Here is a 16,974-nt window from a genome sequence, read left to right on the forward strand (position 1 = left end):
ACTATGTGTGTTTTTGGCCAGTGTGATATGGTTGCAAATTCTCTTGCCCGTGTATTGAAGGATAGGGAAAGAATGTGTTCCTCTTTGGAATTAGTGCTTCCTCTGTGTTTACTCAGTAGTGTTCCAATGCAAGAAAATTAACAGCTTTGCAAAAGAAAATGTGACTCGTAAATTGCTTTAATTTCTTGCTAAACCTCAAAGTAAAACAAACCAATTCAACCCTAAAGTTGTTTTTATCATTTTTAAGTATCATTTACAAGAAAAACAGCTCATAATTTGGAACCTGCGCTTGGTTCCTTCACATTAAAGCAGAGACTTGTGTCAAACAGTGACCCACTGCTACATTTAATCACAGAGAAAGCACTTAGTGTCTCGTATGTCCTCAAATATAGATCTCATCTACATTTATTTTTGTTTTATATTATCACGTACATTTAAACATAAAAAATGCCGTGGGTTCGACTGTGCCAGGTCTCTCTTGATTTGCACTGATTCTCAGCTTTTTCAGTGTCATTAAACAGATTGACGCTCTGGCGTTTCCACCAGCAACATAAAATCTTCTCACTCATATTTTTGTAGCAGGGAGAAAAGTATCGTCACTCACAGCAAGGCTAGTGGTCTTATAGCTCCATTTTTTCCTGAGTTGAAATGACTGACATTCACCATTCAGCCCCCACTCTGCAGTGTTCCAGCACATAATAACATGACTGATTTGTGTGGACGAGCTTGTACAGCCAGTCATTCAGATGTTTGTCAAACGCGCAGTGGTGAGCTGAAATGTAATGAGTGGGCAGGTCCTTACCTCTTTGCTGCTCTGATTAAACAACAGATACACACACTGAAAAGCCTGCTAGCCACTTCACACGCAGACAGAGATGTCCCGCTCTAGGGAGATCAACATATCTGGAATCTGATTAACTGAGACTGTGGTCTACGCCTCAAGGTTTTTCACACACTAAATGTTTCCTTAATAATCGGATAAATTAACTATGTGGATTGTAATGACTCTCTAATGCGTATTAGGTCGTTACTTTATTTGAAGTTGGAGCTTTTCACAAAACCTGCTGCTGCTACATTGCTGCTCCAGCGTTTCAAACGCTGCTAAGAAATTGCCTCCCCACACAATAAGCCCCAATTTAACCCCAGAGTGCATATATTGTTCTTGAGGGAGCCGTCAAGTCACCATAGACTTCAGCCATTAATACAATGTGAAAAGAGCTAGTTAGCAGTAAAACTATGTAGTTTAACCTCTTGATAGCAATGATAACATTTTAATGACGTTTGTGATGTATTACACCCTGCCATATGTTGTGCCAGGGTCCTTGTATAAGGGCATATCTGTCAGTGAAAAATAAGCCCTGTCGAGGCAGTTGATTGCTTGTTTAAAAATCACTTTAATGCTTGTAGTTGTTGACAGCCCGGGTCAGCTAATAAATTATTTGTTAGGAAGCAGGATTTAACAGCAACCTTTTTTTTTTTTCCCATACCATCCTTTTTTGTTTGTTTGTTTGTTTGTTCTGTCTTTTGTTCTTTGACATTGTAAATCCTGAGCTTGTTAAAAATAAATAAATAAATAAAATAAAAGGAAGGAAGAAAGACAAAGGGTGAATTAGGAATGAAACAGCAGTGATCCTATGCTAAAATGTTTCAGAGTGAACAAAACTGAGAATTAGCGGGTGGGTAATATATCACAGAGCTATACAGAGTCTAATCAGGATCCCAGCTGGAGGCGTAGCTGTGCTCTGACCCTGTGAAATGACTTTGTCCTCAGCCTCGTCATCAGGGAGGTTGGGAGATCAAAAAAGGAAGTAATTTTTGGCTCTTCCAAAACAATACTGTGGGTGTAATTAGCTTTGTTCCGATAACATTCACACAGCACGTCCCAGTGATGGGTGTGAAACTGTGCACCTCCTAATCAGATATCTGCACTGTAATCAGGAGACAATCTTAATGACCTATGTTAAATGCCAAATGCTCATTCCACACCATCCATTTGCAGTCTGATCACACCGTTTCAACCCCAGAAGTCAATGAAACAAATTAAATCCATTTCACTAATGATTACTTCTTTGCCTGGAATGATGCAGAGCTGTAAAGGTTTCAATTTAGACTTTTGTCTTGGATGTGTAGTTGATGAAGTTCATTTTTTAGGGTCGGAGTGGCTTTAATTTGGGAAGTGTTGGTGTGTTTGACATCTAGACAGCGCTCTGCAAGGAATCTGTCTGTTCTCTGAAACTTGAGAGCGGTTGAAGGTATTTATGATGGACTCTGTGAATAATTCATGTACATCGATAACATCTCATATCTCATTTGGATGTCCCGTGGCCAAGAACTGTCAAGGTAATGTTAGATTTAGACAGGTCATTTTTGATTGGAAGAACATGTATTCTGTTCTGCTGTAGCCTGTGCAACAGGAGAAAAGATTTTCAATATTTTTTTTTCTCAAAGGTGAAGTTTTTCTCATTGAGGTGGAGTAAAAAAAGAGGAGCTCTCTGAAGTAGGTTTGTTTAACAGAAGAGGATTTGGGAAGGACTGTATACTGACTATAGTCTCTGTTTCTCACATATATGTGGATCTCAAACCTGCAGTGAAGTCTGATTGAAGTACATAAGATCACCTTTTACCATCTTTAAAACTCCAACTTAATACTATAACCACACTATATCTACACAATAACAAAAATATACCCAAATATAGAAATATCTCATTTGAAACAACCAAAACTGTAATTGCTCATTGCAACAACCTGATTAAGAAAATGTGTTTTTAAAGGCTTTTAAAGTGCAAATGGGACTTCAAGGGAAAAAAGACAAAAGCATTTTTGTGAATTTCACTCTATCCACACACTCTAAAACTCCACAAAATGAGCTTTCCTTTGTATGTATGCTTGTGTTACTCTGTGACTGATAAAGCACAAGTGCAGAGCAGTGAAGTTTTTACACCAGAATTTTCTGGCTGATTCCTGTTGTGCTGTGTGGAAAAGAAATCGATACCTCTCGATACCTCTCATTGCACACCATGTTCACCACGAAAGTCTCTGTTCTCTGTTCGTCTGTGTTGTTATACTGTCTGTGAGTCTGAAGTCTAAAACAATTTAAATGAAAAGCCCTTTAATGTGAAAGGCACATCAGGCTTTCTGGCACTTATTGAAACAACTCTAACAAGTTACAAAAAGACCACTGGGTTTATGCTTTTCTTTTGACAGTGCTGTATTTTTAGCAGCACTTCAGCTGCAGTATTGTTCAAAAGCCTAGCACAATTCACCGAGTTACAAACAATAACTCCTTGTTGCTTTTTTTTTTTTTTTTTTTTTTTTTTTTTTTTTAGTCAACAGGTAGTTGAATTATTGCCATGCACCCACTTGAAGTGTTTCTTCTTAATATTCTTCCTTCTCTCTTTTCTTTGTCTTTCTCTCTTCTCTCCTCCCAGACATGGAACTCGATGTGCTGGAGAAGTTGCAGCTGCAGCCAACAACGGCGTGTGTGGTGTTGGCGTGGCCTATAATGCTAAAATTGGAGGTGAGTGAAGCATACCATTGGGATTTTTAATTGAGAAGAGCGTCTAATTTGAAATAATGTGAATGTAAATGAGTTTAATATTGTTTTAATTAGAAATAATATGCACAGTAATATTCACATTCAAACTAATTAATGTGAAAGTGAATTTCTTTCAGCTAGGATCCCTTTAATGTGGGACCTGAATCTGAATCACAGATTTAGCTGTGTCTCCATATTTTATTATAGACACAATAATGGATTTTAAAGCTGATACCCATAACATGTTTTTTTTTCTGGACCATTGCCTTTTACCGACTAATTGACTCTATTGTTCAGATGCGCAAGGGAAAGTGGGAGGAAGAACAGTTTTTCCTCTGGAAATGAGTAATCCATGGCTTTGTTAAGCCTGTTTTGTGTGTCTGTAAAAAAAAAATATATATATATATATATATAAATGAGTGTCTACCTTGCCTGGCACAAAGATATAAACAACTGAAAAAGTGTTAAGTGCCTCATCTTCAAGAAATTATTAAGATCACGTTTCGTAGACACATGTAGATTTCATATTTGAGTTTTTGAAACTTCACTCAAACCAGTGCACTTTACAATTCATCCCACCTTTATTTGGCACCTTGCCTCGAAACTCCAGTCTTTCTTCCGCCAATTAGATAAAAGGCAAGCTCAATTTTTAAAGTGTTTTGTTGTGTCCTTTGTGAAAAGGGAACAACATAAATTTTGTATTATGTTGATGCCAATAAAATTGACTTCACAACCCAGTGAGCATCTATTTATGCCACTGTGCAAATCATCTGCCTAAAAAGCTGGTTAAAATAAGACTGTTAGGGCAGGCTCTTGTTTTAACAATAATAAAGCTGTCGGCATGTGCAGATGTGCATTAAAAAGATATGTAGAGTGGTTCTTTTAAATTAAATGTGTGATTGCAAATTAAGTCTGAAAGGATAGATTTTTTTCCCTACCCTAAAAATTTTTGCACTTGATAAAGTATTCCAAGGAGGCTTTTTGTAACTTTTGTCACCAAACAATCTGTCAATGACTCGATGGCAGCCAACAAGACTCAGCGGAGCCTGCGGAGCCCTGAGCAGTCCCGATCACAGATGTTACTCATAACTCTCCTTCTTTGTCTTCATTACCATTCATCTCCCGCCGGAGCCGCGCGTTGGCCCTGTTCTCATAAATTACTCCTCTGTGAATCTGTTCACGTCATGTGGTCAGTGGATTGTTTATAAACAGCTGTGATATGCTCCCAGGTACCTGTGGTACGTGTGTGTGCGCATGTGAGCCCGGGCGGTTATGTTTGTGGGGATGCCTAAATGTGTGTATCCTTAGTGAGCAATGATTAGTGATTAGTGTTTAAAGCCTGTAATTGACCCTACTTGGCTCACTCTGTGTTACCTTCCACCTACTGTACCTGTTTTCCCTCCACCAGCAGGCACACACACACACACACACACTCATAGCCGCATCTCTACCTGCTACCTCTGACTTACTGGCACAGCAGGGAACTCGCACAGCGGTGTCTTAATAAGGAATCGTCAAGCCGCAGGAAGTTGATGAGGATTGGTGCGACAGTGATTATCATTGCCGCTGCAATACAGCCCCGTGCATAATGACATTACATTGTGCTTTATGTCGCATGTTTATCTCAGTTAAGTTTTTTCAGCCTACTCAGTATTCAAACTTGTGTTATGGCGAATCCCCCCCATGCGAACAGAGTAATTACTGCTTTGGCTACATCCCTACTGGCATGTCTTTGTGCCTGCAGGGCCAGGCCGGTTGTCTAGAATGGATTATTGGAGTCTTAACGTGGACGTCGCCAGTCGTAGTTGCCTCTGAGGTCCAGAGGTCCTTTCCCAGTAATGGACCTTATTTGAGGGTGGTTTAGAGGAGTGATCTGAGGCTGCTCACTTCAAAAGCTCAGACACTGTTGCGTTCACGTATGATGAAAGGTGACATTTGGTGCTACCCCGTGGACACACCAGTCTGTTGTAGGCTCTGAGAACTCTCAGCACATATATATCTTTGTGTGTGTGTGTGTATCCGTGTGTGTGTATCCGTGTGTGTGTGAGTCCCTTTCTCTCTTCTGCAGTCTGTTAGATTTGTCTACTTGTCCTTTCTATGTGTTCGCTGCGGTCAAGAAACGGCCGTTATTGGTTTAACAACCAGCCGGGTTTTTTGTTTATGTGACAGTGAAATAGTGTAGTAGCCGTCAGAGTCGCAGCTGTGGGTGAAGCTTTGTGCTCTTTCTCATTAAAACAGGAACTCTGTGAATCCTTTGGTTTTTCCTGTGAAGTCTTTTGTTTCTCCTTGTTTTGTTGTTTTTGTGGCAGAAGATAAAACGGGAATTTGCGGACCGACTGATTTCTTTCACTCTTCACTTTTTTTTATGACAAGTTTTCTCTTCTTGTCATCTTCTGCTGTTTTGACACCTCTCCACTCATCTGAAGCTAAAATTCATATGCTCACTATCTCTTTATCATCTGTCATTCTGTCACTCTTTCTCCCCCACTTTTCACAAACTCATGTTTGGTGTGCTAATCTGCACTGCATCGCATGCTCATTTTTACAGGAGTTCGTATGTTGGATGGAGAGGTGACAGACATGGTGGAGGCCCATTCCCTTAGCCTCAACCCTCAGCACATTCACATTTACAGTGCCAGCTGGGGCCCAGAAGATGATGGCAAGTCACTGGATGGCCCTGCCAAGCTGGCTAAAGAGGCTTTCCTCCAAGGAATCACCAAGGTCAGTCAGAGCATAAGTTTGGACTTTTAATCTTCTAATATCCTTTCTTATTTATAGTACCGCTATCAAACTCGCATCAGCTCTTTTAATGAATACTTCGACATTTTGGGAGTCGCACTTATTTTGCTTTCTTGCCGAGAGTTAGATGAGAAGATGAAAGCTATAGCCAGCAGCCAGTTGGCTTGGGTTAGAAAAGAGACAGGGACCTGGGAGAAACAGCTAGAAACAGCTGGCTCTGTCCAAAGGTATTAAAATCCAAATATCAACACCTGTAAAGCTCGCTAATTAACAATAACACATTGTTTGATGCATACAAAAACCAAAGTGTGACAATGACAAGTTATACAGGAAGTTTGTGTGCCGGACTATTTTGTTGCCATTTCTTTGTGTCAAAGTCTGTTTCTCCTTCAAACAGTGTTTTCCGTATCTTTGCCCTCCATGTCTGAGGTTAGGCCATGGCTGTGGTTATGCTTAGGCACCGCAGAGACAACTGGTTGGGGTTAGGTGTCAGTTTAGACTTAGGTTAAGGAAGACAGAAACATAAATTGATGTGGGAGCAGTTTTAGACACAATACCAGGTAACTTCCTGCAGTCTCCAGTGGTAGCCTGACAAGTGGCCCCAGCCAATAAATATTCAAATAGGCAAAATAATCCCCCGTAAAATTAAATTTTCATTTCTCAAATGAGATATGACAATTTAATCATTGAGCTTTAGAGGTGCTGGTACGTGGGTTTTTATTGCACAGAGCCAGGCAAGCTGTTTCCAGTTTCTGTGTTAAGCTAAGCTAACCAGCTGCTGGCTCCAGTTTCATATTTACCTTACAAACACGAGAGAGGTGTCAACCTTCTCATCTAACGCTTTGAAAGAAAGTGTAAAAGTTCATTTCCCAAAATGTAAAACTATTCCTTTCAGCTCAGTATGAAGTAAAGCCAGCAAAGAAGCAGCTGTTCAAGCATTTGTTGTTCAGCAACATACAGCGTGAGCCTGTTGTGAACATTTTCCAGCTATACAATCATATTGTATCAATTTTTAACTGAGGATATTTGATTTTATTTGATATCCCTCTGTGATGTAGTGTAGAAAAGGACAAACTCAAGGTGAGTTTGTTAATTGTCCTCTGACTAGTCCTTTAGAGTTGGCTAGAGTAAGACATTAAAGAGTATGACATATTATCTAAGGCTAATGTCATCATCTCTCATGTGTCAGCATTGCTACATCAAAAGACGTCAGCGGAACAGCTAAATGATAAATGTGAGATGAGAGAAAATAGAAATGGAGCAGCAGTCACTGATGCAGAACAATAGTTAGACTCAAAGGCCACGGTAATTGGCGTATAAATGAATGAAACTGCAAATTTTCGATGGAAGAGAGTGATTCATGCATCGTGTCCCAAAATGTGAAATGCTCCACGTAACACGGTGTGTTAGTGAGGAAAAAATTGCCTGACAGCAGCGCAACAGGACCATTCTGATTCGGCGTGTGTTCTCCTGGCAGTGAGATAACCCTTGGCACTGAAGTGTTATCGTCTGGCCTCTCTAACCTGCAGCAAAGGCAGTGTCAGGTCATAAATTGGGTTGGAAGGTTTAGAAGTATTAGCTACAGGCTACAGGGTCTTGTGTTAAGATACAGTACGATTCAGAGAGCATCATGCATCCAGTGGAAGCATATTTATCCCAACTTCTGAACAGAGGTCATCTGTGAGATGGAGATGTAGGAAAATTAAATTAATAATCCTTTTTAAAAAAAACCTCTGAACAAGCTCATTTGAAGTCTTTGCTCAAGTCAAATTGAGTCCCTCTGTACATTTAGGGCCCTAAAATGTCTCTGATGAACTGTGCCAGGGAACACAGTGTTGCAGCAACAGTGGTAAGGAAATAAAGATTACATTATCTTTGTATTTGTCAAGGCTGTGACACAGCCACTGCTGGAACTGATGATGTGGCAGGATTTTTATTTTGATTCAGCCAGGCCAGACTGAGACTCAAGCAGACAGAGCAGAACAGACAGAGCACGAGAAGCAAAACATTCCTGCAAAAAACGCTGTGTCGTTTTGTGGTTCTGATGATGAAATGGTTTACACCTCTTTTCTCTCACCTTATTAATTTCTTTCTTGCCATCAATTGTTTTATTGTTCCTGCTCTGTATGTGGGATGTAAGAGAGGTCCCTCCGCTTTCTTTCATCTCTTTTTTCATCATATGTATTTCTTGGCTCCTTGTTTTGTTCTCTAAAATGAATATGTTATCCGCCCACATTGGTTCAAACTGTAGGTAGAAGAAGAGACATTTTAATCTTTCAGCTTTATTCTGAACATCACAGCATCCACATCGCTGCCTTGAGTCTTTGATGAAAAAAATTCCACTTTAATTGGTTTATTAACTTGTGAATGAACGGACATGATGAATGCTGACTAGAAATGTGAGTGGTGACTAAATTATGATAAGAAAAATACCTTGATTTATTTGGTACAGAACCGTATTGCTGCCACACCAATAAAAGAAAAAACGATCAGTATCATGATTTATTCTAAGTTTATTGTTATAACAGGATATATTCAGGTTATTGACTTATGAAATCATAACAAAAAGCTTTTCTTGTTACCTTTTTTTTTGTTATCTTATTTCGTGGGTTGGTGAGGGTTATACAATGATGCTGATCTGTTTGTCTTTTTCTGTCATGCCAGCAATATGCTTCTATGATTTGGCACCTTACATAGAACACTCAAAAATTGTTTCACAGGAAATCAGAGAGTTTAAGAGATAATAAGGTCTAGCAAAGAAGAAAAAAAAAGATTTGTTGTTAAATATATTCTTGACAGCAAAGGTAACCCTAATTAAGGCCAAATTTAAAGTCTGTAAGACTTTAACAAAAAGGAAAAAAAAAATACTTAAGTCATTCTCCACCCAGAGGCTATTTCAGAGCTGTGGAGCCCTGACTCCAGATGCCCTGCTGCCCTCTGTCTCCGTCTGCAGCCCGGCCCCAGAGACCATCAGCACCAACTGGTCAGCAGACTACGGGCTATGCTCTGCAACATAGTGAGAGAAAGAAGGTCAGCAGCGTAGGAAGGGGGCAGACCAACCCATGCCTCAAAAAAAAAAAAAAAGCATTAAAACTTAAAAATCGATTTTAAAGGTCATAGGTAACTAGTGCAGAGAGACCAGAACTGAGAAAATGCACACAAATTTTCTACAACATGTGAGCACCATGGCAGCCGTGTTTTGTACAAGCTGAAGGCGGTCCATCGATTTCTCGCACATTCCAGCGAATAAAGAATTACAGTAATCTAATCAGCTGGAGACAAAGGCATGAAAAAGCTGGCTTGTGTGTCTTTGGAATGAAAGGAACAATCTAATCTTACCGATGTTCCTGAGTTGACAAATGACAGCCTTTGTTACTCTGAGAAAAACGTTTAGTGCAATTTCATTCTGAGGCATAAACCACCACAAGATTTCTAGCCTCCTGCTGGCAGTCCAGACTCAGCTGGACTTTAAATGTGTGTCTCATGTAGTTGATTATATTTTAGGAGCGTACAGTCGCACTGCCAGATATCACGTTGTCATTTATGAGACCCCTAAATGATATTCAGCTTGAGTAGATTTTGTAATTACATTTCTTCTGTTTGTTATCTGACGTTCTGCTGCAAGAAGTCGCCTGACATTATGATGTATTAATAAGAGTTGGGCCTACAGCAGTTTAGTATTTCTGGAAGAAAGCGCACAAATGACAAGACATTTAAGCATCAAGACAAATGTTTACTGTTTTTCACACATATTTCCTAACTCTTGTTAGTGTTTCTCACTCTTTCTTTCCTATGCTATGTGGATTACAGCTATGTAAACATATACATATATGTGTCTGTATACCACAGGGACGCAGCGGACTGGGCTCCATCTTCGTGTGGGCCTCGGGTAATGGTGGCCGGGAGCAGGACAGCTGTAACTGTGACGGCTACACCAACAGCATTTACACCTTGTCCATCAGCAGCACCACGCAGTCCGGCAGCGTGCCGTGGTACAGCGAACCTTGCTCTTCCACCCTCGCTTCCACCTTCAGCTCTGGAAACCTGGGGGAGAAACAGATAGTGGGTGTACACACACACACACAAACATCTCGGATCTTGTGTAGGATTGTTTTTACACGTCAGATCTTTAGCACGCTGTAAATGTCAGCATTTCTAAAATAAACATACATCTCATGCTAAGTTGATGCTATTGCAACTGAAATTTCGAGCGTACGTACACATTAATCTTGTCTCTCTCGATTCAAAAAATAGGCATCAAACGGTCAAAATCACAGTGACTGATGTGTAACATACAGTGACGAAAGCTGACAAACACTGAGAGATGCCACATGCTTCCTTCAAGCCGCTTGTCAGCTGAAGAAAGACTTGCCTTGGGGACACAGAATAACATTAAACAACCATAAATCTGCCATTCCCTCCAAAACACACCAGAGGCATGCTGCAGGCAAGCAAACACAACTCATCAAATGGGTTTAAATTGAAGTAATTTTAAAATATACCGCAGCAGTGGCTTTTCGTTGTTACTTTAGCAGTCAGAGGCTGTCATTTGTAGCATCAGTGTGTTAATGCGGGTTTTCTTTTGTCCAAAACTACAATTTATGCTCACTTTGTCGGCTTTTTACGTTTGCAGCATTTGTATCTAGACTGTCAAATCACAAGCAGACAGGGCTTTTAAATAAATCCAGCACGGACTAACAAGTAGTTCATTTGGTGGACAGGTTTGGTCACCTGCCACAAACTGGGTTCCTGTACCTTTAACCAGGCATAATGGCTTTGTCTGCTCTGTGTTGCAATTAAACTTCTCTTGTGTTCACACCTAGAAAGAAGAAAATGTAGCTGTTTGCAAAAATAAACACATCGCCACAGTGTGAAAAAAAAAAAATACAAAGTTCACTAATTGCTCCTCCGGGCGTTGTGCTTGTTATAGTGTTATTATCGTCGAACAACAGAAATTCAAAGCACTGCATTTTGTCAAAATGTGGGATTTTAAATGACCAGTCTGTACAATTACTGGACTGATTGTTACTGTGCTATTCAGTATAAATAAAAGATCAGTTTAATAATTTTTTGTAACTAATTGCTTTGGCAAACATGTTTGTAAAGGCAAAAACATAATCAGTGTAAGGCTACAACTACCTATTATTTTCATAATTGATGAATTTGTTGATTACTTTTTTTCACTTCAGTACAAAACCCAAAAATATTTAGTTTAGAATTTTATAAAGTTGAGAAAAGCAGAAAATCCTCTCATTGGAAAAGCTGGAACCATGCAAATATTTGGATTTTTTTTTCTTGATAAATAAATTCACAGATAACAGTATTAAAAGTTCTGACAAACTTTCTGTTGAATGGCAGTGTTTCTGTGTAATTTTATTCGGTTCTGAGATCTAACTGTTGGCCAGTGCATACACCTGCCCTCCCTTTGTTTACTCCTCTGACACGTAGACATCTCTCTGCAGATAATGGTCATTAGTGCCACAATCTGTCAGGCCCAAAACTTGCAAGCAAAGAATCTGTCCATAACCTTCACAGCTCGCCTTGCCCTCTGGCTTCTTTGTCATTTTTGACGTGTCCGCGTTGGTGACCCAGACAGGCCTCATTAACTCTCTGGTGCTGGCAGAGATGGAGAGCAGAGGTATGCCCACAGTGCTAACATACTTTGTCTCACCGTCACCCGACCTGGCTCGGCTGATTTGGCTGACATTCACTGCCCTGGCTGTGACCCTTTGGCGCTGATCCACAGACCTGAGGCTAAACCTATCTGCTCATTCTCCTCCTCCTCCTCCTCCCATTTCTTTCCATATCCGATCGCTGCAGGCAGAGCTCCCGTTGTCCCCGACCCTCCACTGACTTAACACTCAACCTCTTTCACCGTGAACCTCACTCGTACTGAAGTGGGAAACTCAGTGTGTCATATTAACTGTGCTTCTGTGCACTTCTCTCTCTCTTCTCCTGTCTCCAAGGTGACCACAGACCTGAGGCAAAAATGCACAGATTCTCACACAGGGACGTCTGCTTCGGCCCCACTGGCTGCTGGGATCATCGCTCTGGCTCTGGAGGCCAAGTGAGAGCAACACAGCCTCCTCCCATCTCCACCATCGCTATTTTCGTAGTCAATACACTTTTATATTAGAAAATCATAAAAGTAAACATTTTTTTAATTTTCATTTTATTGTAAACTTCATTTGATACGCTCCACCGTGTGCTTGTGGGAGGTGTGTGTGTGTGTGTGTGTGTGTGTGCGTGCGTGCGTGCGTGCGTGCGTGCGTGCGTGCGTGCGTGCGTGCGTGCGTGCGTGCGTGCGCTCACGTCTGGAAGTGCGCACACACGTCTGGGAGTCGTGAGTTGGCATAAGTCCCAGCCCAGAAATTCTTTCCTCAGCAAATTAAGCTTTTGATAATCAGTTAATTAGCAAGACAAATCAGCAGCTGCAGCCCACATAGACATCTGAATACCTGTAGGGCCGGCAGTGAAGATTTTGAACTCGAGAATGTCTCTCATTATCGCTCACTCAGGATTCCAGGTGTCAGAATCCAAGTTTCTGTCAGCAGCTCCGACATGTTATCCATTATTGTGGTATCTTTTAGTCGTATCTTATGTGTGTTAAGTCTTCTTATCAAACGGCATTCCTCTGCGCCGCATAATTCTCCTCATTTCCACATTAGCGATTAGCTGACAGGTGTCAAATCAAATCACACAGCCTGGTTTCAGTTCAGGTACGTACATCCCCGATTTATCTCTGCACTGTCACCTCGAATATCATAAGGGAGGGGCAGTGACTGTCAGAGCTGAGGTTTACTCTGTGCTTTCAACTCTAAACTAGAGTCAGTATTTGTGCCCCCTCCCCCCCCCCCCCAACAGCACACACACATCCACATACACGTGCACATACACACACACACACACGCACCCCTTTTGACGGGCAGGCGTAATAACAGCCAGCTAGTTTATCACACTGGGACCACACTGGAAATTCACAGAGATGGAATCATTTAATAGGCAGAGTGTTTTGGCTTTCTGACGTTTTATTATTTTATTATTTTTCTCCCATTCCCTCTTTGCTGAGGTGACATTGAGTGATTTTTCTCGGCGGGGGGGGGGGCTTGTCCATTAATAAGACATGAGAGAATGTGCGATGTGAATGCAGATGATGCAGAGAGTGGCAGAGGTAATAAGCCACAGTGCAATTCTGTGTTTCTATTTCTGTCGACTGTGGTGTTGCACTCAGTAAGCAGTGTGATTCATGGTTTGATTATCTTAACCCACGGAGCAGTTTCTTCCTCACTGGTGACTCAAAGGCTGCTTGGACCAATGCTTCTCCGCTGTACCTCTTAATAAATATATATTTTAAAAAAAAACTTTTTTATTGGGTTTGTACTGTGCAGAAGGTGACCCCATCCCCCAGTCCCAGACCTCATTAGAAACTATCATTACGGAGACGTCTAGACGCAGTCCTCCACAGTGCTGTATCCACTGTTTTACTGTGTTCCCTGACCTTTTAGCACAGTAGGTTATGATGTACCTTTAATGCTGGTGTTTTACGCTGGTGTTAAAACCATAATGTGAGATCGTATCTTTTTTTATGGTTGACTGACATATCCCTCCGGGCTTCCTCTACATCTCAGTATTATATTTCAGGCATGTATGGCTATCCTCTTTTATGTATGCTCAGCTGGATCATATTTCAGGTGTGTTTACAGATTCCTGACCTTTTCCATATCCCATAGCTCCTCGCATTTCCTTCCTGCTGTATTGTCATACAGTTGAGGTCAGCGAAACCTGACTTTTCTCATAATGTGCATAATGTAGGGAGTAATAACTTCGGCTATTACGTGACAGAAAGTCTTTGCTTTCCTTCCTGTATCTGTGCAGTATGAACTTGACCTGGAGGGACATGCAGCACCTGGTGGTGAGGACATCCCGGCCCGGACACCTCAGCGCCGGGGACTGGAAGACAAACGGAGTGGGACGCAGAGGTAGAGACTAGCTCATTAATGTCAAGCACAGACAGAATTATAAGGTGTTATATTTGTGCCTCAATCCTGACGACTCCAAGGAGCACAGGAAAAGATTTTTTGTGAGCACATGAATAATATTTTGGAGAGAAATTATTACCACACAAAAGCATAATTCAGTTTTAGCAAACAAAAGTCTATTCTATTCCCAGTAAATTTATTTGCCTGTTTGGTATTATACACAGAATAATAACCTCTTTCACTTTAAAACTCCCTGCTCTATCAAACCTTTGGATAGTTGGCTTGCAGAGCACTCGTTCAACCTGACAGAGCGTTACTGTATGCCAACATTTTCAGCTCATCAGAACACGGGGGTAAAAATTGGTCATTTGTGAATTGCGATTGGCTGTTTTGATGCCGGTCTGGTAACTAGTAGGATTATTGGCAGGATAGAGGGACAAATATAAAGCCATAGTGCAAAGAGTGGATTGTTGATTGATTATAATTTCTCACACTGTGATGTTATATCATCACCACCACCCACAAACCTGCCATTGTCCTCATCCCTCCATGTTTTTTTTTTCCTGACAGTGAGTCATTCGTACGGTTATGGGCTCCTGGATGCCGGCACTATGGTGGCTTTGGCACAGAACTGGACAACAGTGGGGCCACAGCATCAGTGTGTTCACAACATGCTTACAAATCCAAGGTTAGAAGTGTGTGTGTTTGTGTGTAGACCACAGTGAGTTTTAGTCTCATTATGAGCACTTGGTGTTCTATCATGCCACACAGCCTGATAGATGTCACCGCATTCTCCTCAGAGCAGGGACGGTAGCGTAAATTTGTAGCACAGCGCTATTGTCTGTGTCCATTTCTTCAGCCACACAGCATTAACCACTCTCCCCTCCGCTTGTCAAACCTGCAGAGACATTGGGAACAAGCTGGTGTTCAGCAAGAGCGTGGATGCCTGCTGGGGGCGACCGGAGTATGTCAGCTCTCTGGAACACGTTCAGGCTCGGCTCACTCTCTCCTACAACCAGAGAGGAAAATTGGCCATTCATCTCATCAGCCCACTGGGCACACGCTCCACCCTGCTGTTCCCCAGGTACACAGTAAAACACACCACTGTACACACCAACAGCGGAGCCCTGTTATAAATCTCCCTTTGTCTAGCACACAGACACACACAGACAGACAAAACACGATGTGTGTACCTCCATTTTACATGTACACAAATACTCCCACAAGCATACTCTCTGGGAAAAGCATTCTTTCTGCATTTGAACACACACACACACACACACACAAAATCACCTCTCCTCTTTTCTTTCAGGCCCAATGACTTGTCCTCAGAGGGATTCAACGACTGGGCCTTTATGACCACCCACTCATGGGACGAGGATCCTCAAGGGGAATGGACCCTGGAAATAGAAAACGTGGCAGCTAATGGACACGACTATGGTAACCCCCATTCACCATCATTAATTGTTCAGTCTGGTCACATCAGACATACATTTATTCCAGCGTTCACTGGCCCCTTCATCAACTCAAGTCATGCATATTTTCATGCTTCTCTAAATAGCCTCTCCTCAGTTCGCCTTTCTTCTGTTCCATTCCCTCTCTGATGACACAGTTTGTACCATTTTTGGTACCAGAGGGAGCAGCTCTCAGAAACACATCCAGATTAAAACTTAACAGCTGCTGGGCAGAGAAGGGTTCTACAGCAAGAAAGTTGGCAACCTTTTGATTATCAAAACTTCAGTGTCTTGAGAGTGTTTTTTTTTTTCTCAACAGTCGATATGCATTTTCTTTCAAAAGGCAAGTGGCAGCTTATTGTCATTAAGAGTTAACTCATTAAGTCCTAGAGCTTTCCTGTGGCTTTGTTTACTCAGAGCAGCAGGGGGAAATGAGATAGGAACACATCTCTTCCTCTGCTGGTGTGGATCCTGCTCCAGTGTTTTGTTTTGGTCCACTCAAATCACTTTTCTTTCCTCACCCTCCTCCCTCACATATCCTCTTCTCAGCCAGTTCACACTGTTATCTCTCTGAGAAGTGCTAAATTGATATTCTCTTCCATATCTTAATACTCAGTCCTCGTTCTCTCTCTCTCTCTCTCTCTCTCTCCTTCTCCTTCAGGTGTGTTAAGTCAGTTCACCCTCATCCTGTGGGGCACCGGACCCAGCGTCGTCAACCCATCATCATCTGATTTCCCTCGGCCGTCCAACAACAGCTGCAAGACCTTCGATGCACAGCAGATCTGTATCGGTGCGCTGACACACAAGTGTTCAGACTTTGAACACTTCACTCATTGTTATGAAACCTGGCTCTGGGTCAGACTGCGTGGGGTATTTTAACGTGAAAATGAAATGCTGTGAACACAGATAGCCCTCACTGAGACCTCTCGTGCATCTGTTTACGTACGCCATGAATATGCACATTAGCATATGTCATATTAGTTTGAATCAGAGTGTGGGACGTATGGAGGAGCAGCAGGGGAGATTAAAGCTGCGTCAGTGCGAGACGTGCTACGTTGTCAACAACTGCTGAAGAGGGATGACTCCCTCATTGAAAAGCAGATGAGGTCGGGAGCTTCTCTCTTTTCCCAAGCATTCAGACCCAAATATCAAGAAGGTTTATAACAAATGAGTGAATATTTACATGGATTGAGTTGGATGTTACCTTTTTCAGGCATTAAGATTTTAGCGCATCCTTCAAGAAAATTCCTCTGAAAATCCACACCT

The 16,974-nt window shown here is 41.6% G+C and overlaps 1 protein-coding gene across 4 annotated transcripts in view; it reads left to right on the top strand.

Annotated features, from left to right (window-relative positions):
• The window catches only part of furinb (furin (paired basic amino acid cleaving enzyme) b), a 70,255-nt gene that overhangs the window by 50,788 nt on the left and 2,493 nt on the right, over positions 1–16,974 (top strand). For all 4 annotated transcript variants that reach the window (XM_041037966.1, XM_041037969.1, XM_041037967.1 and 1 more), the window contains exons 7-15: positions 3,430–3,518; positions 6,085–6,257; positions 10,125–10,337; positions 12,242–12,342; positions 14,151–14,254; positions 14,825–14,942; positions 15,159–15,338; positions 15,567–15,694; positions 16,370–16,498. In XM_041037966.1, coding sequence (XP_040893900.1) covers positions 3,430–3,518; positions 6,085–6,257; positions 10,125–10,337; positions 12,242–12,342; positions 14,151–14,254; positions 14,825–14,942; positions 15,159–15,338; positions 15,567–15,694; positions 16,370–16,498 — 1,235 coding nt within the window. The remainder of the gene's footprint in view (positions 1–3,429; positions 3,519–6,084; positions 6,258–10,124; positions 10,338–12,241; positions 12,343–14,150; positions 14,255–14,824; positions 14,943–15,158; positions 15,339–15,566; positions 15,695–16,369; positions 16,499–16,974) is intronic.

This window comes from Toxotes jaculatrix, chromosome 5 (assembly GCF_017976425.1).
Source record: "Toxotes jaculatrix isolate fToxJac2 chromosome 5, fToxJac2.pri, whole genome shotgun sequence".
NCBI classification, from domain to species: Eukaryota; Metazoa; Chordata; class Actinopteri; family Toxotidae; genus Toxotes; species Toxotes jaculatrix.